Below are 27,481 nucleotides of genomic sequence, written 5' to 3' on the forward strand. Positions count from 1 at the left end.
TTAATTTATAGATACTACAATAAAAGTTGGATTCAATTTATACCTTGATTCCTTAGTTTTTCTAAGGAAAACCCATCTTGTGTATAGGCGACTGTGTGGGAGTTTTCTGTCATATATTCAAAGTTGACTCCATGGCAGGTTGAAAGCAGGGTCCCTGTTATTATCTTGATTACCTTTCTATTGACGTGATCAAGTGCCGTATCACACTGTGACCAAGGTAACTTATGAAAGAAGTATTCATTTGGGGCTTATAGCTTCAGAGGCTTAGAGTTTATGATCTTGTGGCAGAGAACACAGCAGCAGGCAGACAGGCATGGTGCTAAAACAAGAGCTACCTGGGAATGGCATGGCCTTTTGAAATCTCAAATCCAGTGACTTCCCTAGCCCCAACAGGTCATACTTCCCAATCCTTCCCAGTTTCACCATCTGGGAACTAAGCATTCACATAAATGGTCCTCTTGGGGCCACTTGATTTTGAGTCACCTTAGAGGGCAGTAAGCCTCTCTTCATTAGGTTGTTGTTTCCTAAGTATGATAGGTATTTCAGCATTAGTTTGCTTTACCCTGTTGCTTAGAACAGCATTGTCCAGTAGAAGAGTGGTGGTAGAAAGTTCACATGTGTGCTGTTGCCTTTTAGAAACTTTAAATTAAGCTTACTGAATTAAAGTTTAAATTTCCTCATTTTGTCAATGTAGCACTGGATTGTGGTGAGTGGCCTTTCTGTTCATTAGGAAATAACCAAGGCATATGAGAAACCACCTCAATTGAATGGAAGTAGACAGCAGTATAATTTGATTGATTTTGAAAAAGGAAGTTACATAAAGTCTAATGCCTCTTATTTTAAGCTGGGAGCTTAACATGAGCAGATATATTCATCTTGCATGAAAGAATTGCTGCAAGAAAGTTGATGTCAGGGAAAGGAGGAGATGTGAGGCCAAGGAGAGCCATGGAGAATACCCAAAAGGCAGAAGAGAAGAAAGGGAAGGACTTAGAGAATTCCTAGTGCTGTAGTAGCAAGGACAGCAAGAACGAGGGTGCAGATCGCAGGAGGAGATGCTCTTGTCCCGCTTCCCCCAACCATTTTGCGTGCTGTGGTTGTCTTTGCCTTTCTGTGTTACAGTTGTGCTTTTCCTAGCATCCAGAGCCCTTGGCTGACAATGCTGCCATTGGGAATTAGCCACTGGGAAGCCAGTAAGAGCTGACTAGAGCAAAAGATCATGTACCAACCAATGCTCAACCCCTTGCTAACACAGCTGGTGCATCATTATATGTTAGACACTCCTGAGTCACTGCAGGACAAACCCATTTCTTATACAACCCAGCAGTGTTGCATTCAGAATGCTAGATGCTAAAATCTGGATTTCATAAAATAATAGTTTTTGAAAAATTAATGAGGTGGGAAATTGTTACCTTCTCTATGATGGCTGATGTAGTGAATAATATGCTAAACAGCAGAAAACTATTGCTATTACAACAAAGAAAGGAAAGGAGCCATTCCTACAAAGAAATAACACAAGAACAACATAATAAGGACTTCAGACTTAGGCAGTTTACTAAGCTGTAGACATCAACTCATTGCCTCATAAAACTAAGGTAGATAAAAATGGTTTTTTTTCATTACTAGTTAAAATTACAAACCATAGAGTTTGTCACAAGTTGACTGATAGAAAATACTAATCTAAATTTAAGTTCAGATCTATCTTCAGAGTTAATGTTGAACATAAAGATTCTATATTAGTTTTGTTTGGCTGTAATTTCTTTCTTATTATTGTTAAAAATAGATTCTTCTCTCATATAATACATCCCAACCGCAGGTCCCCCTTTCTCCCCTCCTCCCAGCTATCTCCCACCTTTCCCTTCCTCCAAATCTACTACCCCTCTGTTTCCATTCAGAAAAGAGCAGGCCTCCAAGAGACAAGAACAAAACAAGATATAGTAAGACAAGGCAAAAGCCCTCATATCGAGGCTGGGCAAGGCAACCCAATAGGAAGAAGAGTCCCATGAGTATGCACAAGAATCAGAGATACATCTGCTCCCACAGTTAAGGTGCTCAAAAACCAACCAAGCTAACGGCCATTGACAAATGCAGTAGACCTGATACAGACTCATGTAGGTACCATACTTGCTGCTTCAGTCTGTATGAGCCCATGTGAGCCCTTAGTCAGTTCTGTATGCCATGTTCTGCTGTCCTTCCTTCCCTCTGACACTACAACTTTTTCCTCCTCTCTTCCTGCAGGCTCTTTTCCAGTTTTGAGTTTGTTACAGTGGGAGGCACAGAGTAATTGTCTATCATCAGGCAGTGCTCTGAATCTTCTAAATGATCTTTTAATCTGTAATGTCAGTGATTTATTGTATATGTTCAAATTAATCTGGTCTGTTTACAGGTGGTTGCTGTATACGGAACTTTGTCTGATTTGCTCTCAGTAGCCAGCAGTAAACTCGGCATAAAAGCCACCAGTGTATATAATGGGAAAGGCGGACTGATTGATGATATTGCTTTGATCAGGTAACTTTCTCTTTATAAAGCTCTCAGTAGTGGACCCTTGCTTCTTGCTGTTGTGCTGTTACTTATGCAGTAGTTTCACTGCTCTTATGAAAGCTGGGTTTTTGCAAGGGATTATCTGGAAGTCACTTGAATTTAACGTCTGTTGATCAGATAGAGAACCCTTACTATAGTTTAGTACCTGGATAGTCTACATTGGTCATATATGGCACTGAGAATTTCTTCTTTATGGTAATTTAATGATTTAAAAGTTTCTTACATCCCCTTCTTTATTGTTAAATTTGTTTTTAGACAAATTTCATAAAAAGCACTAGTAATTGATAGTAAGTACTGCAAAATTCTAGCTAGAGGTAGCACCAGGGTCTACATAATATTACCTTTTAAAGCTGCTTTTTGTTTTTTTAGTGTCCCAGGTAGATTATCCCTTGAAACAGGTATCAAGTTCACTTCACTCCTCAAAGGATGAGACAGTTGTGAGACAGGAAAGTAGTTGAGCAGGAAGATGATGAGGGAGACATTCTAGGTAGAGACCACACCAACAGTGCGTGGTCTCAAGCTTTGCTTGAGTTATCCATCTGCTTGGCAGAGCATAAGTTTTAACTTGATGGTGTAAAGACTGTGATGCTTTAAATGACATTGTATATGATGATTAATCTACATCTAAATCCAGAGCAGGGCAGGGCAGAGTGACTCTCCAGTCTTCCTTTACAAGTCATTGGTTCTAGTCATTTTAAACAGAGAGACCAAGCATCTGAGAAATAAGGGATCTTACAGGGCATAAAGGTTCACAGTTTGATTTTTGTCTGTGAGAACAAACTTTCATTCTAGTCTAGAAACATTAACTAGCAAACTGAGCAAGTTGAAAATATAAATTGAAATGTAAATCTAAATAAATTAGAATTTTTTTAGTGTTTTTCATTCTCAGTTTCTGTGAATAATTGGCCAACATCACTGAATATATCAGTCTAATTTTTATTCATAAACTCTGTTCCCAAAAAAAACCCAATGTGTCGTATGTTCCTGTAAGTCAGATGGAGGTGACTGTATGTGTGTGGAGAGGACAGAAGTGTATGAGGCTTACACTGTGCTTTGGCTCACAGTAGTGCCTCTGATCATTGAGTTACAGTAATGGTGCAGGCAAGGGTGGTCAGGAGGAGTTATCCTGGTAATTCAAGAGGACAGGCGAGCTGAAATATTTAAATGTGGTCATGGCAGATGTGTAGTGAATAGATGTTTAGAACGGAATTGCTCAGGGTTTCATATTTTTCAGGATTTATTATGACAATTGGGTTTAAAGTGCCTGGATGCTAATTATTTGAGAAAGCACTCCAATAATTTACTTAAGAGGTAAAGAATTAATTTAAAGACAAAAGTGGACTGTTGCTTCAGTCATGTCTTTTGGATATAAAATAGTACATTCTTCAATTAATAATAAGGCCAAATTCATAAATTTTGATAGTGAGTTTTGTTTTGTGTCATTTTAAAAAATACTTTGATATACAAGGTCAGTTGTTTGATTTTAGATCTAGTCAGGGTTAAACAGAACCATGGAGACAGTTTCCTTGTAGGTAGGCTGGTGACAAGGCCTGTCATCTGTGTAGTTCTGAGGAATAGTTCAGATAAGTCACCACTTAATTAACATGCTTTCTGGCTTTTGATTGTGGCTTTCTAAAATTTGGTTTTCCCAGGGATGATGATGTGTTGTTTGTGTGTGAAGGAGAACCATTTATTGGTAAGTAACTTTGTTAAATACCTATTTTATCTGCCACAGTAATAAACATGAAATGGTAAATACAAGGAACTGTATGATTTAACATGAAAAATCATGATGACTAAGCTCAGGTCTTCACATTTTTTATTCTTCACTGACTTTATGTCATCTTATACATATTTGAATTATAATTATAGTCTGTATATTTGCTCCCTACATGTCTTTAAGGTATCCTAGATATGTACATTTGTTACCTATAACATGATAAGGTAATTGATTTTAGAAATAAATTTTCTTTGAAAGTAATTGTTGGAGTTTCCTTAGTACTGTATTATTTACTTGTACCCATGTATTCCTTGAATAGTGTTGACTGTCCTTTACTGCCAGTCAAATCTTAGCATGAAAGCATGACTTGGCATCAGCCACTAACCTTTCATTTGGAAGAAAGCTTATATATTTGGATATCTCAAAAGAGAAGACCTAATGCATAAGTAAGCAACTGTTCTTTAACGACTATTTAATTTTGTTCCTTGTACTCACCCATGGGTGTGTGTTTCAGTGTTTTAAAGCTTTATTGTCATTGTGTTTGATGAGTAGAGGGGATTCTTATGAGTTTTTGCTTCAGGCAGTAGCCACATTAGAAGTAAGTGTGCTGGCATGTTAGTACTTGCTTAGGAAGCAGAAGCAGGTGTTTCTCTCTGAGTTCCAAGTTGCCTGATCTACACAGTGAGCTCCAGGCCAGCCAAGGCTACACTGTAAGGTTCTTGTATCAGAAAAACCAACAACAGAATAAATGTATAGCCTCTTCTGCCTCTACCTTAAACTCTGAGCAAATCTTTTCTCCACCATCCTGTCCCTACTGGCCTTACTGAAAGTGGCTACTCAATTGATTCTTTGCAGACTAGCCATAAAAAAACCATTCATTAAGTAATAGTTAGGCTGAGGTTTAATTCAGTAATAGAACCAGTGACTGCTATGTATAGAGGTCTGAGTTCAGTCCCCTACACCCTCCCCCCAGTAACAAAAAAAAAAAAAATAGTGCTAAGATTTTTGTTTATTCCTGTAATTTCTTAGAATATTTAATAAGTTTTCATCCTCTACATGTATTGATGCCCTCCAAAGTCTCATTGGGTCAGTAGAGTCCTTTTTGTCTTTTTAACTCAATGTCACTAGTTTTTCAGGGTTTCGTCACCCTCTAGTGCAATAAGGTATTCATCTTATTCTTTTTTGTCACAGACATGGAACATGATTGTTAGGAGTTGATGTCATGTTCAAGATACAGGCTGGGTTTATAATTGCTATAAGGCCTTTTGATGACTAGAGTTGAATATATATATAATGTAGCTAGAGATAAAATTTACATGTTATACTACCTATCTTAAAGTTTATCATATATTATGAGATGTTTATGTTCTATAATATGATATAAAATAGCTCATGGGTTCATACTGAATCTTTCAGGATATTCAGGATTATAAAGTTTTACTTTCCGTTCTTCCATATTTGTTAACCCTGATTTCCAATTATTCAGAGAGTGATGGAATTATAATGTCACATTATTGTACACCCGTTAAATGGATGGATCCTACTCAAAAACCACATAAAACTTCAGAGGAATAATCAATATTTCAATCCTAGTAGGGTCTGCCAACAGCTTAGCATTTTTTATATAGCCTCCTGCCTTTATCTTTGTGTTTACATGGTTGTGTTTCCACATTGTCAAAGGTACATGCAGCATGTACTGTCTGTCCTTCCTAAGCTCCATCGATGGTCCCTCCTCAAGTGCACTAATGCTTGTCTTCAGTGCTTGTGCCATTCTTTCTAGTGATTGTCTGAAAGTACTCTAAGCGGTTCTTTCTAGTCTTTGTGACCAGTTCTCTCTGGCATCTTGCAAGCTATACAGTTTATGGCTCTGTACTTGAAAGTCAGATGTAGAATCATGACAAAATTTATCAAATTATAAACTTTAGATATGTACATTTATGTCAGCTTTACAAAGAAGCCCTTGAAAAATTGTTGGTTCACATTTTCTTTGGGTATTGTAAGTTATTTCACTTTGTTGTGACATAAAGGGTGGCATCAAGAAATCTGGTCTTAAATGACTATTCTTGGGGTTGGGGATTTAGCTCAGCAGTAGAGCGCTTGCCTAGTGAGCACAAGGCCCTGGGCTCGGTCCCCAGCTCCGAAAAAAAAAAAAAGAAAAGAAAAAAAAATGACTATTCTTGATCACCCACAGGACTTTCCTTCCCTTAGTCTAGCAGCTTTGTGTACTTTTTCTTGGGTCGAATCATCATGGTTGTCATGGAACTTTGATAGATTCTTACAAGGTTTTGCTTTGAGAAATCATTTCATTGACTTTCCAGAATTTTCAATCTTAATATTTCTATTACTTTTTACATGTCATCTCTAGATCCTCAGACAGATGCCAGACCGCCTGGAGGATTGCTAGGATCTCACACAGACTGGCTTACATTGAATGTAGGAGGGCGATACTTTACAACAACAAGGTAGGTAGCCCGGGGTGTGTGTGTGTGTGTGTGTGTGTGTGTGTGTGTGTGTGTGTGTGTGTATCTGTGTGTCTCTGTGTCTTAAAGGACAAAACAGAATAAACAGGACTGTGTACTGATTCCTTCAATTTTTTAATTTCCTTACAAGATTTTCAAGTGCTTCCTAAAAATTTGTGAATTGAGACTATTTTTAGAAAGTTTTTAAAGAAAAATTTTAAATGAAGTGAAGCTTTCCTTCTAGAGAAAGCATAAATAAAGCATCATTTCAGCTTTACAGTTGCTTTTTAGATATGTAGTAAACAGATTGCACAGAGAAATTAGCAGTGTTTCTAGAAGCAGCAACTTGAAGATCAGATACTGTAAGATCAAGGGTATTGTAATAAAATGTCTTGCTGGTATTTAAATGAAAAGATAATAATGCACATTAAATCAAAGGAATTGCCAGATTAGAAGAGATTTTGGCAACTTACTGCACATTTTTGTTTCCCAGCGTCACCCCTACCAGGTTGTAGCATGCATCTCTTTGAGAGAACAGCTGAACTCAAGTATACTCTTGACTTAAGTATGTTTGTTTGTAAAGACACATGAAGAAATCAATTTTTTTCCCTGAATTCTTAGGAGCACTTTAGTGAATAAAGAGCCTGACAGTATGCTGGCGCACATGTTCAAGGACAAAGGTCAGTAGAACATGTTCTCACTGTTTGGGGGTCCATTTTTATCTGAGCTGACTTTGTAACTCAAGTGGGATAAAGTAATTTTTATAGGAGTAAAGACATGATGCATATTCTGTGACTTTTTTCTTCTACAAATTCTGACTTTATTTTTGCTTATGGGGGGATTTTCTTTATTAAAATGCTATCACAGGTGTCTGGGGAAATAAGCAAGATCATAGAGGAGCTTTCTTAATTGACCGAAGTCCTGAGTACTTTGAACCTATTTTGAACTATTTACGTCATGGACAGCTCATTGTAAATGATGGCATTAACTTATTGGGTAAGTAGCTCACAGGAATATGAGTATTGTAACTATGAGAATGTAAGTATCAGTACGGATAGGTAGTCTTTCTGACTGGGTATCTTTGCTTATATGTCTCTTTAGCCCATAAATTTTTTACTTGGATTCTAAGTAGATTTAAATTCTATCACAAGGGACTTTTATGGGTTGGTATTGTTTCTTTGGATTAATAGCTGTTTCTTTACTTTCTGGACTTATTATACTGAGTAGTGAGGTCAAAGGAAGAAAGTTGGTTTGGGTTTACAGTTCTACAGAGTCCATCATGGCAGGAAGCCATGGCAGCAGGCAGCTGGGGCAGGAAGCTGGGAGAGCACTGAAAATGAGAGCAGACCTCTTGCTTTCTAGAGGCTCCACAATCTCTCAAACAGTACGACCAGATGCGGGATAGTGTTCTAATATTTGAGCCTAATAGACATTTCTCATAAACACCTCTCATTCAGACCATCACAAGGACTGAAGTAGAACCAAACTGAGGAAGGCAGATGGGAAATGTTCTATTTCGTGTCTGGTAGCATCTAGGGCATATAACGTGAACTCCCAAAGGTTTAAGCACCTCTACCCTTACCATTTGTATTCCCCATGGTTTCTCTTCTTGGCTGACTTTACTTGCCCCCTGTGGCGTTCCTTGGCAGACCATTCCATGTTCCTGGTATCTCTAACTTCCTGCTTTTGAAATCTGGATAGAACCCTCTGACCCCAGAATCTTTACATTCTGTATTCGTGCAAAAACAGTTATTATGTGAATGTCTACCGCCAGCTCAAATGTTAGTGAGGTCCCCTTAGATCAGGAGTTCCCAGCCTGTGGATTGAAACCATTGGTGGTTGAATGACCCTTTCACTGGAGTTGCCTAAGGCCATCTGTGTATCAGATGTTTACATTAGGATTTGAAACAGTGAAAAATTACAGTTATGAAGTAGCAACAAAAATAATTTTATGGTTGGGGGTCACCATAACATGAGGAACTGTATTAAAGGGTCACAGCATTAGGGAGGTTGAGAAGACCTGCCTTAGACTGTGGTATGGAATGGGTGCTTGAGTACCTGCATGGCTGGATCTGAAAAAACACGTTGCTAACTGTGCACCTGTCTTCTCAAAGCGAAGTCTTTCAAATGAATTCAGACCTTCATACCCTTGATCCTGTGGTGGGTAAGGGCTGGTCAGATCCTGAAGTGTCCACTGTTAAAGTGCTTGATCTCTTTGAGATGGTAGTAACAAGCTGCCCTTCTCGTCCACAAAGTTAAAAACACTCTTTTTTTCTGAACAAAATACTAGTTTTTCTAATCTCCTTTTTCTGGTTTGTGCTTCCAGTTCTCAGTGTAAGCCCGGCTGAGAGTAGCCAGCTGCCTGTGCTGCAGCTTGAAATTCCCTCCACCCGGCTATTTGAAGTTCACTCTCACCCACCTTCTTGGGTCGTGGACAGAATACAAAAATTCCTTGTCAGAGTATAATGTGAATGCCTGTATTCTAATCCTGGTAGAGTGCTGGTCCAATCTGATGTCCCCTGAGCCTGGCCTTCATTGTCTGTATTCCTGCTGGTCTGGTGTTCTGAGCTTGCAACAATATTGCCTATTAAATCCACTTTTAAGAGTTTTAAGCTTTTTTTACGGTGCTTTTCCAAATATCCAAATTCTTCCTACAAAGAAATTTCAAAAGCATAGATCCTCATGGTTCGTAGTTGTCACAGCCATCATTTCACTTCTGTACTCCCATGGTTGGTCATCTTTTCATGACTGGGAGTGAAGAACTCTCCTGGGTTCATTTTGTACATAGTTATTACTAAGTATAGTTTCCATCCATACATTTTAGATTGCCTCCAGGTCCCCCAAGTCTTCTAGTACTTTAAAAATGATCTTCAGTAAGTTTTTCTGAGACCGAATTGGAGTGTGGAGCTAGAGCAGGTGTTGCTGGTGCTAGTAAACATAGACTGAGTAGCCTTTCAACTGACCGTATGCAGGCTTCCGTATATGTAAAGCTTGTCTGCATGTTGTAAAGTTTTAGTCTAAACCTATAATTAGAAAAGCAGCCATACCACATTCCCCAAGAGGTTTGATTTACACAAAGGACCTTGGTGAACTTAGCATGAGGGCAAAGAAAGTCTCCTTATTTGGGTTTTATCGGGGTTGATCCTTACACTGCCTCTTGGGAGGGATGCAGAGAAGTTGCCCTGAGGCCAGGCAGGGAACAGGTGACTCAGGGCATTCTTGACTCAGGGCAGGGAACACCTGCCAGGTGGCTCGTGAGTATGGTATGTGCCACTCAGAGCTTTGCCTCTCGGTTGCATGACTGGAAGTGGAGATTAACTTTCATAGGGAAGATTATTTCCTTTCTCCCCATTAACTGCTTGGTCTTTCTTAGTAGCTTAGAATCTAAAGGGAGGGTTTATGTCTATTAATTTTGTAATTCTTGAGTCAGTTTAGCCAACCAAATAACCGAGTCCTCATTGGGAACATAGAGCTTACCAGTACTGTTACTCACATGCAGACGTATGCTTATTTAACCAAGCCTATGATAGAGAAAATCCCTTTTTCATTTAGAAATAAGAAAGTTTAAGTGTCTGAATTATACTTTTGAGTTATTTTTGTGAATTTGACTTAAACTGTTACTCATTTTGACTTAGCAAGATATTGATAGCAAGCCTAGTCAGATTATTCACTGTATTAATAAAGTAGATGAATTGTTAAGATTAAATGAACTAATTGTTTTTAATTAGACTTACAGTAAATAGAATCACTACTAAATTGACAGTTTTAGGAGTGGACAGTGTTAGATTTTTTGCTCATGGCCTACTTAACTACCAACATAATCTAGAAATGTGCCAAGCTTTTGTTGTCACTTACTAGTTTTCTAGTTTTTTCCTTTGTGAAAAAACTTGTTGGTTCCCCCTCCCTCTCAGAGTTTCACTGTGTAACCCAGACTTGCTAGAAAACTGTTCCAGACTCTCCCCCAACTTCAGTATTCCAAGTGATGAGATTATATCAAAATATAGCTCAGAAAAAAAAATTTCAAAACATTTGCAACATTCTGTGGGAACATTCTAAACTACAACTACTTGTTGCTACTGACCAAGCCTAGGGAGATCACAGTCTTCTAGTAAAGTGCTTGCCTTGTAGTGTTAGGACCAGAGTTTGGTTAACTGGAGTGGGTTAAAGGCCTAATGCAGAAGCTGGGAATGGCAACCTGAGTGTAATCCAGCAAGGACTGGGGCAGCAGGGAGGGAGTCTCCTGGGAGCTCACTGCAGAGCTATGCTAGTGTACTGGGTAAATGAGAGATGTTCTCTCAAAAGGTGGTCAGCACCTGAGGAGTGACTCTTGAAGTTTTCCTCTGGTGCTCTCCCTCCCGCATGTACATGCAAGTACACACAAGTACACACAGAAATAAATAAGTAATTAAGCCTACTTGTTTAACCTCAACACTACTGGAGAATTTAACGAAAAAATATGTAAAAGCCAAAATGAATTGTTCTATGTGAAAGTCATGCTTTGTATTTTGATAGGTGTTCTAGAAGAAGCCAGGTTTTTTGGTATTGACTCACTGATTGAACACCTAGAAGTGGCCATAAAGGTAAGGTAGTTTTTTTGTTTTGTTTTTATCTTGGTCAGTATTACACTTATCCTAAGTATCACCCCAAAGACCCCATTGATTTTTTTTTTTTAAATATTGTTTTCAAGAATTCCCAACCACCAGAGGATCATTCACCAATATCCCGAAAGGAATTTGTTCGATTTCTGCTGGCCACTCCAACCAAGTCAGAGCTGCGCTGCCAGGTAACTGAAGCAGACCATACCCTGCATGACCTGTGTGTATCAGCAAGTCTAGAGTAGTTCCACAGCCTTCAAAGGTTTTTTTCTTTTGTCTTATTTTTCCTTTTTATGCAAAATAAGTTTAATAATGAGCCATGGCTTTGATTTAAAGTGACTAGTGCAGATGAGATAGAATAGCCTCTTTTACTGTCTAATTGTGCTTTCTGTAGTGGCTCTTGAGTAACATGGAAATTACAGCAATTTCTTTTAAAGTTTATGTTCACAGTTACTATGTGTGTGGCTGGTCAGTGACAGAAACTTTTATGTGTTAGAGCGTCACAGGTTTTGAAGACACCACAATATATGTCTTTTTTCCCCTTAAATAAGATGATTGGATTTTAGAATTAATAAAGTAATTGTATCCAGTTGATCATGGCCATCAGCAGGTATGTGACTAACTATGGTCCCACTTTAGGCTGTCCACCTGTCAGTGCAGTGTAGCCATCTCTGTCTTAATAGGTAGAGATGGAATTTCTTTACAAGAATCCATGAAAGCCACGGACGCCATGTACTCTCAGTTCCATTAGCTCATGCTGATAATAAATAAGCTATTGGACGGAAAGGCCAATAGCTTCTGATAATCTCGGTGCTTAGTTACAGTGATTAAACTCAATTCAGACAGATGGTTTCAGCATCATGACAGTCTGTGCTTTTTAATTCCAGGGTTTAAACTTCAGTGGTGCTGATCTTTCCCGTTTGGACCTTCGATACATTAACTTCAAAATGGCCAATTTAAGCCGCTGCAACCTCGCACATGCAAATCTCTGCTGTGCTAATCTTGAACGAGCTGATCTTTCTGGATCAGTGCTCGACGTAAGAATCGTTCTTTAGTCATAAGGAAAACCAAAATTTAGGCTGTTGAGCATTCTCAAAAGCAGGAATTGTATGTCTCTTGCAGAGTTTTTTATTTCAATATAGATAATTGACAGTGTGGCTGACTTTGGAGGGTCTAAAAGTGGAATGGGTTGGTTTTATGACTTTCATATCCTTTGTGAAACATAGACCTAAAAGTTTAAATCCTAAAGTGAGGTTCTGAGCGCCCCGAAGTAGTAGACTAAATTTGTGAGAACTTTATTATTTGCAGTTGACATGTAAAGCTGAAGAGAATGGGAAATTCATTGAGCCTCACTTATGATGAGAAAGGTGCTGACTGGAATATCTGGAGAAGGGGTCTGAAGTGGATGTGGTAGACATCATTCTAGAAGTTAACACCTCAATGCTTTTTCTCTCTGCACATATGCAAGACTATGTCATATATATGTTTGTGTGTGTGTGTGTGTGTGTGTGTGTGTGCGCGCGCGCGTGTGCGCATGTGTATGTGTATGTATATAGTAGTTACCAGAGTTATTCTGGGATTAGAGGATATACATAGGATAGAATTAATAACAAATTAAGTTTTTTATGTCAGGACTCTAGTCTGTTTTATTAATTGCACCAGATATAGCATTTTGCTTTTGATAGTCATTTATTGCATTATTATAATTTTGGTTTTATTCATTAGTTCAGCCTGTTTCCCACAACTTTTCTATCAAATCTAGTAAAAAAAATCATCCAGTACACTTTTTAGATACTGCTACTTCCTCCTTTCTATCTCAGGATGAATGGGTCAGGCAGCTTCAAAATAGGCAAAAGACAGACTAACAGCATAAAGACATGTTTGAAAGACTTAGCCTTCATTGAAATGTTGGAAAACTGCTTGGTTTGGGTAGGGACAGAAAAAGATAAAGGACAGATTTAATCATTATAACACAACTGTGTTTTGAGATCTATTTAATTAAGATGTTTTTGTGAACATCTATACCCAGACTCTGCCTACCTTAAATGGTGCATGTCAAGACCAATGTAAATTCCCGATGAAGTAAAATGTTATAGGCCTGTAAGTTAATTACTGCTAATAAAATGGGCTTATATCGAGGAATATTGCTGAGCTGTACGCTATGAGGATCAAAGCTAATTTCTCATTGCCTTTGGTATGTGAAAGTGGTGGTTGATGTACAGCCATGTATGTTGCAGTGTCAACAAAGTGTGTGCCAAGCTTTCTGCTAAGCGTGCTCCTCTGGCTTCCATCTTTTGCCGAGCTTCTCACCCAGTTTATAATTTTGCTTGTTCCCATCCCAGCCCTGAACCTTTGTGGAGAGATCCTCCACTTTGACTGTAAACCAAACGTGATCCCTCTTGTCGTCACTGTTCAGGGTGTCATGCTTTGCCTAGCTCTGTCTGCTCGGTCACCGGGACACATAGAGTTATTAGAATAAGAACTGCATTCTAAAGTGTGTTTTCTTTGTATTTTTTTCTTTTAAAAGGACAGTTTCATTTGGAAAATTCCAAATATTTATAAAAATATAATAATGTAACATGCTCCATTTTATCTTTGTTCATTAGCCTCAGCAAATATCAGCATGTAGTCAACTTTCTTTTATTTGTACCTTGCCACAGTATGTTTTACACAGCACATTACTTATGTATATATTTCAAAATATATAAATTTTTATCTCTTAAATATAAGTGTCATTTAATATCAATATATGTGTTTTAAAATAAGAGTAAATAACCCAGCTGCTTTCATCAAAACACATTGCCTCTTTTGATAACACAAAACAGTTTTTATTCCTATGATGCTGGTGTTCTTAGCTGATACTCTCAGCATTGGCATCCAACTCCATTGAGGAGGAGGAGGAAGTGCTTTATTTATTTGGCTAAAAATCAGAAATTTTACTACTGCTTCTCCTGTATTTCTTTATGAGATCCCAGGGTAAACCCCGAGTGTGGACCTTATCTGCAGAAAAACTTGGGAAATCTAGGTAAATTTTGCATGTCTTATTTAGGACTATTAATTAAAAAAAACAACAACAACACAAAAAATTGGCATTTATTTGCACATGTCAACTTCTTGTCTTGTTAGATTTTCAAGCACATCAATCTAGTCATCCTTTAGTTATTTTGGTCTTTTAATGTCCTGATACCATCGACCTTGGTAGACCTTGTATAATTCCTCATTAGGGCCCAGGCATGGAGAGATGGGAATAAACAACTATTTGCTCATTGACTGTCAGTGGGATGACCTCTCCTTTTGCTGGGGGTGTCTGTAAGCTGGGTAAAATTGTACCTAGCAACCAAACGTCTTCCTTGATAAATATGTTTATAGCATAGCTCAATCAGACTTAGGCTTTTGGACAAATAGAGTTATCGTGTATACTCAACCATGTAAATTTTAACACTGTCAGCTTCTGTTTTGTTACAATTGTGAAAACTATATTAATGTCAATTTTACAGAGACACTTACCATTTTAACTCACAGAATTCAGGGCTGGATGCATTGGATCCCTTAAGAAGACTTACCCCTTAAAACTCGCACATGCATTTTCTAACTTTCTACTTTCTTCATTATACATTGTGCTCAGGGTTGGCAGTGCCATGTAGAGTCGTTGATACAGGAAGATCCAAGAAGTAGGTGGTTAGTATTGTGTAGGTAATGGTGAGGTTATTGGTGGCATTAGTGTCCTGGCCTCTGAAGTGATGGGGCTCCAGGAATTTCATTTCTTGATTCCTTTCATGATTCAGAAGAGAAATCCTGTTCTTTGCATTTATGCCTGCCTTATTTATTTCATGAACATTTTGAACACTTTTTCTAATGTCTAGGACTATTTATAAAGATGGAAATGGGCTGTCATAGTTCAGATGTACAAAGCTTCTTTATCCAAATTCATGTCTATGTAAAGCGATGTACTGTTGTTATTTTGCTGTTTCTTTCTTTTACTGTAGCTCTTCCAAAAGTTCTCAGCTCTTTCTGAGTTTCATTAAAGGCATCTTCAAGATAAACAGAAAATAACTAATTACAGATGTGTTGAATTGGACCTTTCCTATTAATTTCTTTTTATTGCTTACACAGATGTTATCAAGTTTAACCCTTACAGCCGGGATTCTTGTGTTCACAGTGTGCAAATCTCCAGGGAGTCAAGATGCTCTGCTCAAACGCAGAAGGTGCATCCCTGAGGCTCTGTAATTTTGAGGATCCTTCAGGTCTTAAAGCCAACTTAGAGGGTGAGAGACTGTCTGCCTATTTTTGCTTGGAAACCATTAAATAAAAGCTGATGTTAGAGGTGAATCAGGACGGCTCTAGGCAGAGCTTCCTCTGAGGTCAGAACTGGAGAGTCACTTTACTTTGGCCTCAGTCATTGGCAGAGGCTAGACTAAACAACACCCAGGACACAGGAAATAATGCCTTAGAAGCTTAATTGAAGTGTTAAATATCAACCTTTTAATTTTCAAATAAAATAAAATATTTGTATGCTGACAAAATTGAAGAATTTCAGTTAAGCCTACAGTGTTTGTTAGGTCTTAATATTCCAGCAGTGTTTCGTTATTTGTGAATTGGACACCTCATTTACCTGAATTTAGGAGACATGGTGCTTGTGTGTTCCCCTGATTGTGCATTTATAAAGGCATATTATAGAAGTGCTAATTATCAAAAGAAAATATTGTGTTCTCTAAATATTGCTAAAACATTTACATTTATGCCATAAGAAAATAAATTACCACCATTGAAATCTATATTGCAGGTTGGTTGAAAGATAGATTTTAAGTTTATTTCTAAAAGTTGCATGGCCTTTTCTCATCCCCTCTGTAAGATCATCTCATGTGTTTGCTTCTAGTGGCTAACTATAAAGTTTTTAGGTTAAACTCCTTCAAAAACGTGCTTCTTGCAGGTGCTAATCTGAAAGGTGTGGACATGGAAGGAAGCCAGATGACAGGGATTAACCTCAGAGTTGCTACCTTAAAAAATGCGAAACTGAAGAACTGTAATCTCAGAGGAGCAACTCTGGCAGGAACAGATTTAGAAGTAAGTCTCTAGACTGAAGTCTCTGAGGAATTTTAATGATGAGAATCACTGGTGGGATCATGCAAACTGCTGAAATTGTAAACAGAATAATTGTCTGTGAAGCTCCACCTAACATGGCTGGGCAGCTGGAAGGCCACTGTCCTTTCAATTGCCTATTCAGAAAGTGAGCATGGGGACTCATAACTGGAATCCCAGCTGAGGTGAGAGGAGTGGGATTTCTAGCCTAGACTGGAATTATCAGTGAGACCCTGCACCCTTCTGCCCCTCCAAGAAATGAGGTAGGGGGAACATTCGCTTGTTGAATGACTTTTAGTTCCAGAGGTCGATTTGATAACTAGGTAGACTGTGTTACCTAAGTCATATGTGCCAGTTCCAGATGCAGAGGGAAACAGATATGGTTTTCTGTCAGCCTTGATTTCATTCATCTCCTTTTCCTTGGGTCTCTCTCAAGCATATTGCAGTCTTAATAGGTTTAATTCCAAACAGAATTTAATGAGCCAGATTATTTCTTGAACCACTTGAGAAGTTTAAATGATTTCTGTGTTTAAGATTGGGCTCATGAAAAGCCGTTTTAACTTGGCATCATGCTCAGTTTGGATCTCAGCTTGAGATTTTTAATTTGGTCTATGATTTTTCGTTAAGACCTGTATTCTATGTCTTCTCAATTTGTAGACTTAGGTAGTCGGTTTGTCTGTACAGAAGAACTCATTATACAGCAAAGGCTGGCCTCAAACTTGTGATTTTTTTTTCTTCTCAGCTCCCACCATGCCTGACTCAGTGGCTGTTGTCTACATAATGCTGTCAAGTGCTGCTGCTTGCACTAAGGAGTGTTTTATGTATCTGTTCTGTTAATTACAGTCGCTAACAACCACTTAGTTGTTGGATGACCTTTGAGCTTGGTACAACTGAGACACTAAACTTAAAAAATATTTACTTCATCTTAATTCATTTAAACTTAAATAGCTACAATTTTCTGGTGGCTGTGTTATATTAAACAATGTGGCATGGCACAGATAGAATTATAAATGAAAATTTAGCTTATCTCAGACTTTCTGTTTTGTTTTGTTTTAGCTTTGATCTCTTGATAGTTCTTAGGAGCAGAGCAGTAAGTTCAACTAAAGGAAAAACTTGCACCAAAAAATGGCTTTGCACCATTAATGTAGCCCTTCCAATTCTTTTTATTTATGTTTTATGAGTATTTTGCCTGCTCCATATTCCCTGTGCATGCCTGGTGCTCACGGAGGTCAGAAGAGGCCATTCAGGATCCCTTGGAACCTGAGTTCAGATCATTGTGAGCTGCCATGAGTACTGAGGACAGCATTTACCTGGGGGCTTACTTATGTTTTCAGAGGCCCATTATCATCATGGCAGAGTATGGTGGCAGGTAGACACAGTGGTGGAGAAGTCACTGGGAACTATGTCCTGATCCACAAGCAGGGAGAGAGATGGGCCTGGCACGGGCTTTTCAAATCCCAAAGTCCTTCCCCGGTGACACACTTCCTCCAACAAGGCCACACCCCCTCCAACAAGGCCATACCTCCTAATTCTTCTAATCCTTCCAAATAGTTCTACTCCCTGTGACTAAACATTCAAATATATGAGCCTGTGGGGGTCATTTTATTCACATTGCCACAATGCATTAGTAGAAGGGTTCCAAGAATGGGAATACTTGGGAATATTGTCCTGCCATGCCAAGAAATCATTTTGTGGGGGAACCAAGTCAGATCCTAAATCATTTGAGCTCCACGAGTCTTGTTTTTTGTCTTGCAGAACTGTGATTTGTCGGGGTGTGACCTCCAGGAAGCCAACTTGAGAGGCTCCAACGTGAAGGGTGCCATATTTGAAGAGATGCTGACACCATTACATATGTCTCAGAGTGTCAGATGAGAGTGGCAAGAGCTGGAGGAAGATGTCCCAGATGAAAACGTTTCCTTATTTTATATCTCCCATCTATCAAGTTGTCTAGTGGAGAGAAAACTGTAAGGGAATTTAAGGCATATGTTTGTTCCCAGAGGTGCATAAGGGGAAGTAATTGCATTTCCCTCATTGTGACTGTAACAGAAGAACACTCTGTTCATAGATGTAGGGAAAGTAGACCATGCTGCTGCATTTTGAGTGGAGTTGGGGCGTTTGTCTGGTTTCTGACCAGGAGTAGTAGCTATTCTATTTGCTTTTATTTAGGCATTGTATGGAAGAACCATCTTGGTTTAAGATGCATTGAGAGTTTTAATTTATGAAAAGCACAACATATGCAAATATATTTATTGAATACCTAGATGCAGTAAGGATGTTTAAGTTGTTAAACGTCTTGAAGACTCTGACGAGTTGTTCGGGTTTATAAATAGCTTTAGTAATGCCTTCCTCTTCAAACACCTATCCATCCTGTGAGGGTGATTAGTTTAAGACTCCCTTGGCTCTTTTGAAATTCATTTCTGTAATGTTTACTTTTAAAGAAGAAAACAGCAAACTTTGAGTCATAGTCTGTTCTCACATTTTGAGACACAGTTGGAGGAAAGCTCGTGTGTATCATTCTGCAGGAGAAGGAAGGATTCCCAGTCGCTGCAGTGGTCTAGTGAGCACGCGTCAGCTTCACTATAGGCAAATTCCATTGTGCAGCAGACTAGGCTACCCTGTCCCGTCACTAGTTAGTTCTCATGCTCAGTTGTCACAAGCATAGGAAGATACTTCAGAACCAAACACAGCTTTATCCTGACCACAGTTCGTGTATGCCAGTTAGTTTATACAGAACCAGCTTAGAATAGATATTCAACTAAATCTACTGCATTTGGAGCTAGACAGTATGGATAAATCCTGCAGTCACCTACAAGAACGCAACATCAGATAACTATAGCTAAAACCCTATGGTGGGGACTAAGAAATTCTGAACTGATGGCTTGATTATAGCCACCAAAACAGCTGATGAACACAAATTAAGTGTTTGGCCAGCACATGCTGTACTGTGTCAGTACCTGTGGCTCTTTTTTTTTTTAAATATTTTCTGATGTTTGTCTTGTTTTTAAGTGAAATTTTGGTCCAGTTTTCTTGAGTCATTATTATCTGTGAACACAGCAGTAGGGTCTTTACCTTCCTAGTGGATGTCCCAGTGTCCTTATGTGTTTCCCAAGAGCAGGGAAGAAGCTGTGTCCAAATGGGTTCTCAATCCTACAGGCTGGTCAGCTTGAGGCAATGAATCCTTACAGATGACCTTGTCTCCTTCAGGAGAGTGGCTTGTCTTCATTACTCTGTAGCTTATTCTTATATCTACATATGCAAAGCTTTCCTTCACAGTAAAGGGCTTACACGGGGAGGAGAGCGCCCCTTTACAGGGAAAGGAAAGCAATTTTGAAAATGAATTATTTTCTTTGTGTTATTATTTTTACCAAGACAGAGAAGTATTGTATTGAGAGATACCTATTTTCATAATCAATGTGTGCCTAAATTATATTTAACTCATTTCACTGCACTCTATTTTCAATAATTATAGCCTGTATGCATTCACTGAATGGTCCTCTGCAGACAGAGGAGCTGAGAGATGCAAACAAAGTGTGCTTGGGAACTGCGGGGTTCAGCTCTGATGTAAACCGCATTAATAAATGGTGTGGACCGCTGACCGGCTGTTTCGGCTCTTGCTTTTATAAGTCAGCAGTTTCTGCATTTCCCACAGTTTTCCATGATGGTGCCATGCAGGAGTGGGCCGCACGGTGCTCTTAATGAATTAGTTTTGTTGAAAAAGTCATTAAAGCAAATTTACTTCTTGGGTGTGGTTTCCTGATTGTCTTCACAGACCACCATGCTCCAGCACTTTTGGTTCTACACTAGGGAAGACACCCTGTGACTTGTATTGCTCTGTAGCTGATGAATATCACTGCTTGTTTGCTGTGTTGAGTGAGATCTAGGAGAGATTTCTAAGGGAAGGCGTTCCACATAGTAAGACTCGCATTATCTCTAGCATGAAAGTGTGTGTATGTCAGTTAAAATAGAATCTCATGGGAGGACTGCAGAAAGGTTCTCAGCCTAAGTCAGCTAGATGATTTCCATTGATAAAATTCAGGTCTCTACTGGAGTAACTGTCTGAGACAATACATGTCAGGCTCTTATGTAGTCAAGTTCCTCGGAAACCATTTGAAGGGATTTTGAATAAAAAATGTTGTAAAGTCCTTATTATGATGGCTTCCATTATTAATCAAGACCTATTTTTCCCCAGTTCATTTTATGAATCTGTTATTTATGATATAAGTCTACCTCCAGGTGAACTTTAAATCATCTTTTATACATGAAGAACTCCAGAATTATATTAAATTCCCCAAGGAGGTAGGTAGTATCTTTAAAATGAAAAGTATCAAACTACAAAGGAAAGTGGCTACATTATTTCAGAATAAAACATGTTCTCCAAGGCTTTATTCTCAGCCTTTTACTGCCTGGCTTATTAGCCCAGTGAGCAGCAGTTAGCCCCACAGTCCTCCTGCTGAGATTTTACATTAGGGCAAGACAGAGGTTGTTCACCTATCATTCAGGAAGGTTACAAAGTCATCACTGCTATCATTTTGAGCTATTTTAATGTTGAAAATGAAGCAATTTTCCTATAAAACCACACTTTTGAATTTAGAAAATTGTGACAATTATAAAGCCCAATTACTTAAACCCAATTTGTCAATTTCAGGTCTTGGGTAAATTGGCCTAAGCATGCAATCATGAGAGATCTAAAAATCTACCATTAAAGCCTCAAAACCTCACTGACTGCTTAATGGTTTAAAAGCCTATTTGATGCTGTCGGAAGTAAGGCAGATTTGGTTTCTGTTCTTAGACTCTGTGTGACCTAAGACAAGACTAAGTGTACTTAGGCGGATCTGAAGTTTTGAGTCTTGTTGCCCTATTCATAAACTATTTGAAATGTTTTAATTTTTTTTTAAATCAATACAGAAACACTGAGGTAAGCAGTCCACTGACAACAGGGCTCAGACATCCTTGCCACTTTGTTAGTCCTAGCCAGAAACCACAGTCTTTCTCTTAAGTGACATTTAGAAGCTCATCTCTAATAAACAAAATACAGTGGACAGTTTAAACCAAAACTGTTCAGACTTAAGGAATTCTTGTAGAAAACTAGCCTTACCCGCACACTTCAGAGAGAAGAGGTTCTTCTGCTGTTTGTGTCAGAGTTAGGGAATCTACATAAAATGATGTAGTCACCACAAAGTCCCTCTTCCCTACCCTGTCCTCAGGACAGAGCACAGATGACCTGGGAAGCCAATGCTGCTTATTTAGGCCTGATGTTATTACTCTTTACTTGAAACCCTTGCAAATGGAGTTATTTCAAAGAACACTGAGCAATGACGGTAGGAGTGTTGCCAGTAGTGTTGCTGATCTCAGCTGTAAAAAGATCAAATATTGTGTTATTTTTACAGTGTAGGTAGTGAAGAGATTTTTACAATGTATTGTACACAGAGGTTTCATTCTGAAATAGAGGCAGCATCTGTCAAACCTGGTTATTCACTCAGTGACTCATCGAAAGCCACATATATATATATATATATGACTAGATGCAAAGAACTATTAATAGGCAGATAGCTTAGAAACAACTTTTGTGGATTATAGACAGAGTAAAGATAGCACAAATTTCAGAGGCAGGCAGATGAACTTCAAGTTCAAGACCAGCCTGGTCTACATTCCAGGATAACCAAGACTACACAGAGAAACCCAGTCTCGAAAAACAAAAACAAATTTAGTACATTTGTGTGTGCGCGCGTGCACTTTTCAGCACAGAGGTCAGAGGACAACTTGAGAGACTTAATTCTCTTACTCCACCTTGTGGGACCCTGGATTGAATTCAGGCCGTCAGGATTGGCAGCAACCTCTAACCACTGAGCCATCTCACTAACCCCTCAGAGTTTTTAGATTGGGAACAACACTATGATTATCTGATTTAAATGTTTCCTTTTACAGAGACCCAAATGCTAAGACTGGTGCTCAGGTACTTTGTCTCAGCTTTCTGTATTATCACCTAACTTCCCTGTGAGTTTTTGAGTGTGTGTTTAACTTCACCAATCCCAGGACGTCCATTATCCTTGAACTTTCCTCAGCGGGGAATTCAACATGTCTGGGTTTTAATCCCTTAGAATGGTGGCTTCAGCTGTGAAAGTTTTAGCTAAGATTTTAATGACCAAGTTTAAGAAAATGCAACAGATAGACCAGCAGGTGTTCCAATTACATTCCTCATTAAATGGCTTTTTGTGAGGGTTTAAAAGTTACTATGGTCTACGCTGCACTATGGTCACCAGCGGGGAAGACTTCAGTGTCCCAGAAAAAAGAATCATAAAAAGAAAGCTAGACAGACAGAAACATTGAAGTACTCAACCTACTGACAGAAGCTTGGTATCCCTTTGGCTTTCACATCCAAACAGGTAAAATTTTTTGTTTTTCTAGCATTGTTTTAATGTTGCTCGTTACTGTATGTCTAAAGGGTATCTTGGGTCAAGTTATCACATGCCTTGTGATGGTATCCAAGGAAGCCTTGCCCTCTACTGACTGACCTTATCACCCACCAGCCTTGGGGGAGAGCCAACCTTTGAGGAACCTAGCAGTGTTGGACATTGACCTTTAGCCTCATTCTCATCAGATGAAATTAACTTGGAGGCATGTTTTATCAACTAGCTATACACTTAACCTGGCGAGGGGGGCATCCGAGGTAATGCCTTCCCTAAATGAGTATTTAATTCTCCCTCGGTCTTGAAGCTGGTCTGACCAGCTATAATACTTCAAAGACTAGATGACAGACAGAAAAATGTCAACAGTGCCAAAGGGTAGCAAATACATGCAACCTTTTATTAGCCAGAGATACCCAGTAGGTAATTCTTTTTTCAGAGCAGATGGCCTAGCTCTAACTTCATGAATGACAGAGTTGAGAACTAATTTATAATGGGTAATGCATGGGCAAAGTTTCAATTTGGTAAGGGATGAATTATGGGTTCTGGGTAACCCAAATAAACAAAAAGTGGACTACATTACCACAAAAAAAGTACTGAATATGCCAGAATCTAGTACAGGTGCCTGTCCCCAGTGTCCGTAAAGCTTAGGACAGGCAGATGCCCCCATTTCCTTGTCTCTGAACAAGCTGTGTGTCTGCAGTTTCTGTGGAGTCAGTGGTCCGGGTGCTGGCTTCTTTCCAAAGTATTCTTCCCTCTGTGTCTTGATGTCCCTTAGAATGGAAACGATCCCCAAACTGATGGCCGCTGTTGTTCTGTTGACTGTGTGTTTGGAAGGCTGCTCCAGCCAGCACTGGTCCTATGGGTTGCGCCCTGGGGGGAAGAGAAATACTGAACACTTGGTTGATTCTTTCCAAGAGGTAAGTTTGCCAGCACCAATTTGACTTGCTTCTAACTGCATGAGCCATAGAGTGCAAGCCTCAGTGGTACTTCTCTGAGCTTACCCTAAATACTGACTCTAGTGAGACAAGACTTCGTTGAGTGGAAGGCAGATTCCTCTTTGCACTTTGGACAGAGACTAAAGGAAGCAAACAGCCAGACAGATGTGAAGAGGGTAGGACACCAAGTGCATTACAAGGCACCATGCTTTCAAATATCTATGATATCAACAGTCTTATGTAATTTGCCAGTAACTATTGGTATTAAGGACATAAGTGCCATTATTTCTTGTTACTGATAGAGACATTTAAGCAAGGAACTTGGAGAATGTTCAAATCCATGAATTATCAAATGTAAGATTGTGAGGTAGAAAACATACTAGATGCAATTTCCCACAGATTAAATTACAGCACTGGCACCAGCATTAATGAGGGACACTTGCTTTTTCTTCAAACTTCACTTCTTAAGGGTGGGGAGGATTACACAAGAGAAGCCATTTGCATTAGCTGGTTAATCCAAAAAATAACCGGGAATGGGAAATATAGCTGAGAAACTCAAAGCCAAGGCAATGTCTGGTTTTGAAGAGTCACTGGGAGCCCGAGAATCTGAAGACTTTGCTCTGTGGATTATTTGAGAAGCAAACTTCATAGAACTTGGATGTAGTGAAAACCAGAAATAAATCCAACCTAGCTAGCTGGGTATGGGGCTCACACCTGTAGCCACAGTCCTTTGGAGACTAAAAAGGAAGATTTCCGTCCTGGCTTCATTTCTATTGTGATAAAAAGTAATTTAGGGGAAACTGGCTTATATGGCTTACAGTTCCAGGGATTCATCATTGTAGGGAAGGGAAAGTAGGAATTCAAAACAACTAGTTATATTCATAGTCAAGAACAGAGAAAGAATAAATGTATGCATACCTAGTACTCAGCTTACTTTGCAGGACCCAAACCTAGGGAATGGTGCTGCCCATGATTGGCTCCATTTTCAATATCAGTAAACATTCAAGATAATACCTCTAGACATGCTCACAGGCCAATCTGATTTAGACAATCTCTTCCCAGGTGATTCTGTATTGGGTCAGGTTGACTATTAAAAGCAACCATCACTTCTCCACCCCTTGTCAATTTGAGATGCAAACCCACCACTTTAAGCTAGTTCAAGGTTATACCAGGATACACAGTGAGTATCAGAGCAATCTTGGGTACAGAGTGAAATCCTGATTGAGATAAAATGAAAGAACAGCAGTAACAAAGCCAGTGTAGCAAACAGAAACCCAGGCCCATCAGGACTGGAGAGCTCTTGCACTTTTTGTGTACAGTCTGTTCAGGCTCAGAGCACTTCACTCTTGTTGTCTGGGCGAACATGATCTCTTACTGTCTCCATCACCTCCTAAACTCCAGTTCATTCATTCTTTAAAAGTGAATCCTTAAAATCCCTAGACCCTACAGCTCTCCAAGCCTCCCACTCAGCCTCACAGTCCCCAGAACCCATTCTCCACAGACAAATCTTGGTCCAAGTGAAAAACTGTTTTGTTTTACCTTCATGTTTGAGAATCTCATTCTTTATCTCCAGATGGGCAAGGAGGAGGATCAAATGGCAGAACCCCAGAACTTCGAATGCACTGTCCACTGGCCCCGTTCACCTCTTAGGGATCTGCGAGGAGCTCTGGTGAGTTACAGTAGTCACCACATAGAGCTAGAGACCTAAAGGACTTTGGATGCAGTGATCTGCCAGCACCACAGAGCCACCTGACTCACTCCTGCAGCAGTGCCCTTGCTATCTCACAGCATGTCCACTCTGCTTAGAGAGCACTCATGTTTGGGAATTATTTTCTTTTGTAAATTGATTCAAATATGTTTATATAATATACTCACTGCAGATTCAGCCTTTGCAATGACCAGCAGATTTCTTCCTACTGTAATCCTCCAGTTCTTAAAGGATACTCAATCCCCAACTACTCACCTCTGAGCCGATTCCTACTCCGCCCTTGACTCAGCCATGGCTCGCAGTGGGAAGGATAAGAAAGCAAGGACAAGGCTCTAGGTCATCCCTAACTTGGATTTCAATTAAGTTGTAAACTTAGAAAGTTTATAACTCAGAGCTACAGATTTGACTTCCAGTTTTGGTAGGCCTAAATGCCCACCAGAAAGGAAATCTCTTGGCCTCGTATAGCATTCCTTCTCAGCCTCTCCCTTCTCTCCTCTTTGTTGTTGATCTCAGACGAGAACATGTGCTGGCAAGCACTGTGCTGCTGCAGTATATTTTTAGCGTCCTCCTATTTAAACACACAGACAAACAAACAAACATGCTTTATACATTGTGGGGCGGAATCTCACTAAGTTTCTCAGGCTAGCTTCAGACTTGCTGTGCAGCCCAAGTTGAACTTGAATTTGCAGTTTGTTCTTTCAGCCTCCAGAGAAGCTACAATTACAGGGGTGTGTTACCTCACCCTGGCAGTGATACAGGTTGTTCATAAGAGCACAAGGATGAAACAGAGGAAAGTGAACCTAAAGTTGAATAGCAGTGTTCTTTGAGCTACTGTCCCACTTACTCGTGGCAGTCAGAAAGCATGAGGCCAACAACTGGTTACCCAGAGGAACGGAGAAATCCTCAGTAAATCATACATGAAGATAAGGTCGATTTTTAAAAATGTTTTTCTCTAGTAACTTCAGTTTCCATACCCAATGGACAGAGATGAAGGTGGGCAAACATCTTTATTCCCTTTCTAGTTCTAATTTTGCTTATAGGCCGATCAAAATAACAAGCACCAAAATTCCCCAGGCATCCTGAAGGATCCCAAGGCTGATTTGACTCAGTTCTTTCTCACAGTGTCATCTTTTAAGTGACCAATGCAGATTTTATGTCAACAGCTCTACAAGATACTATCTGCTGCGTCTTCTAGCACTTGTGAGTGATGACAAAGGCACCCATTCTTAGATCTGGATTTTAGAAAACGTCAGAAACACTGAAATTCTTCAGCTTGTCAGTTCAACATCGATAAGCATGTTATGTATTTCCAGGAACGTCTGATTGAAGAGGAAGCTGGGCAGAAGAAGATGTAATGCACTGGCCCAGAAGGATCCACAACATCCGAGTGTGACATTGACGCTGAGATCCATGACCTGTTACAGCTCTGTAATTGTGTGGGCTTCCGCATTTCTATACCCAGCAGCGTAGATTTCATAATAAAGTAATGTGTTGTGGATCAAGACCTGTAAATGTGATGTGCCTCTGACTCTGAGCTCTGGGGACAATTCTTTAAATGAGGATGACATGGGACACATGGGAAAGAAAGCACAATGACATAAGTGTCTTGACCAAGAGACACAGTTCATGGCTCACACCCACCCTGCATTCTCAGAGTGTTTGCACACTGGTCGAAGCCAGACAAAGCTGGTTCACCTGGCTTTTATAGGATTAAAACTGCATCTTTGACCTTCTCTAAAAGACATACAGCCATGGCCATGGCTTCCTGCTGCTGGGGAAAAACTCTCCTTCTTTTCAAAGTCAGCTGGAACCCAAGTGAAGCAGAGGGGAGGCAGAGCCTTTTGAGCTCTTAGTTGTGCCTTCTGGCCCCGCCCCATACGGCCTAGCCAGGTATGAGGTTTAGAACTGTTCTATTTCTATAGCAAAATCCCCGAGGCTAGGTACTTTTTAAAAAATTGGATATTTTTTATTTACATTTCAAATGTTATTCCCTTTCCTGGTTTCCCAGACATAAGCCCCCTCTACCATCCCCCACTCCTT

General features: G+C 39.5%; 2 protein-coding genes and 1 long non-coding RNA gene across 13 annotated transcripts in view; 2 read left to right on the forward strand and 1 right to left on the reverse strand.

The window, feature by feature from the left end:
- The window catches only part of Kctd9 (potassium channel tetramerization domain containing 9), a 28,048-nt gene extending 7,924 nt beyond the window's left edge, over positions 1-20,124 (forward strand). For 4 of the 9 annotated variants that reach the window (XM_063274490.1, XM_063274488.1, XM_006252142.5 and 1 more), the window contains exons 2-12: positions 2,384-2,505; positions 4,191-4,234; positions 6,624-6,720; positions 7,339-7,397; positions 7,585-7,713; positions 11,230-11,297; positions 11,405-11,500; positions 12,200-12,349; positions 15,472-15,577; positions 16,243-16,376; positions 18,147-19,984. In XM_063274490.1, the coding sequence (XP_063130560.1) occupies positions 7,370-7,397; positions 7,585-7,713; positions 11,230-11,297; positions 11,405-11,500; positions 12,200-12,349; positions 15,472-15,577; positions 16,243-16,376; positions 18,147-18,263 (828 nt within the window). In that variant the 5' untranslated portion in view covers positions 2,384-2,505; positions 4,191-4,234; positions 6,624-6,720; positions 7,339-7,369 and the 3' untranslated portion in view covers positions 18,264-19,984. Of the gene's footprint in view, positions 1-2,383; positions 2,506-4,190; positions 4,235-6,623; positions 6,721-7,210; positions 7,398-7,584; positions 7,714-11,229; positions 11,298-11,404; positions 11,501-12,199; positions 12,350-15,425; positions 15,578-16,242; positions 16,377-18,146 lie in introns of those variants that run through there. The other 5 variants (XM_063274491.1, XM_006252138.5, NM_001108871.1 and 2 more) reach the window with 4 other exon arrangements.
- A 2,619-nt stretch (positions 20,125-22,743) lies between these two features.
- Gnrh1 (gonadotropin releasing hormone 1) lies at positions 22,744-26,952 on the forward strand. 2 transcript variants are annotated; one of them, NM_012767.2, is made up of 4 exons: positions 22,744-22,774; positions 23,574-23,715; positions 25,307-25,402; positions 26,755-26,952. In NM_012767.2, the coding sequence occupies exons 2-4, from the start codon at positions 23,575-23,577 to the stop codon at positions 26,794-26,796; spliced, it is 279 nt and encodes a 92-aa protein (NP_036899.1). In that variant the 5' UTR covers positions 22,744-22,774; position 23,574; the 3' UTR covers positions 26,797-26,952. The 2 variants fall into 2 exon arrangements, with proteins under 2 accessions (NP_036899.1, XP_006252158.1); XM_006252096.5 differs by lacking the exon at positions 22,744-22,774 and having other exon boundaries at positions 23,563-23,715; positions 26,755-26,945.
- Positions 23,175-26,760, reverse strand: LOC103693653 (uncharacterized). 2 transcript variants are annotated; one of them, XR_005494069.2, is made up of 2 exons: positions 25,697-26,760; positions 23,175-23,668 (listed from the first exon to the last, which is right to left on the reverse strand). It is a non-coding gene; the product is annotated as an uncharacterized LOC103693653 (long non-coding RNA). The 2 variants fall into 2 exon arrangements; XR_010058190.1 differs by having other exon boundaries at positions 25,273-26,760.
- Positions 26,953-27,481: the final 529 nt, after the last annotated feature.

The sequence above is a fragment of the Rattus norvegicus genome, chromosome 15 (genome assembly GCF_036323735.1).
Source record: "Rattus norvegicus strain BN/NHsdMcwi chromosome 15, GRCr8, whole genome shotgun sequence".
Taxonomy (NCBI): Eukaryota; Metazoa; Chordata; class Mammalia; order Rodentia; family Muridae; genus Rattus; species Rattus norvegicus.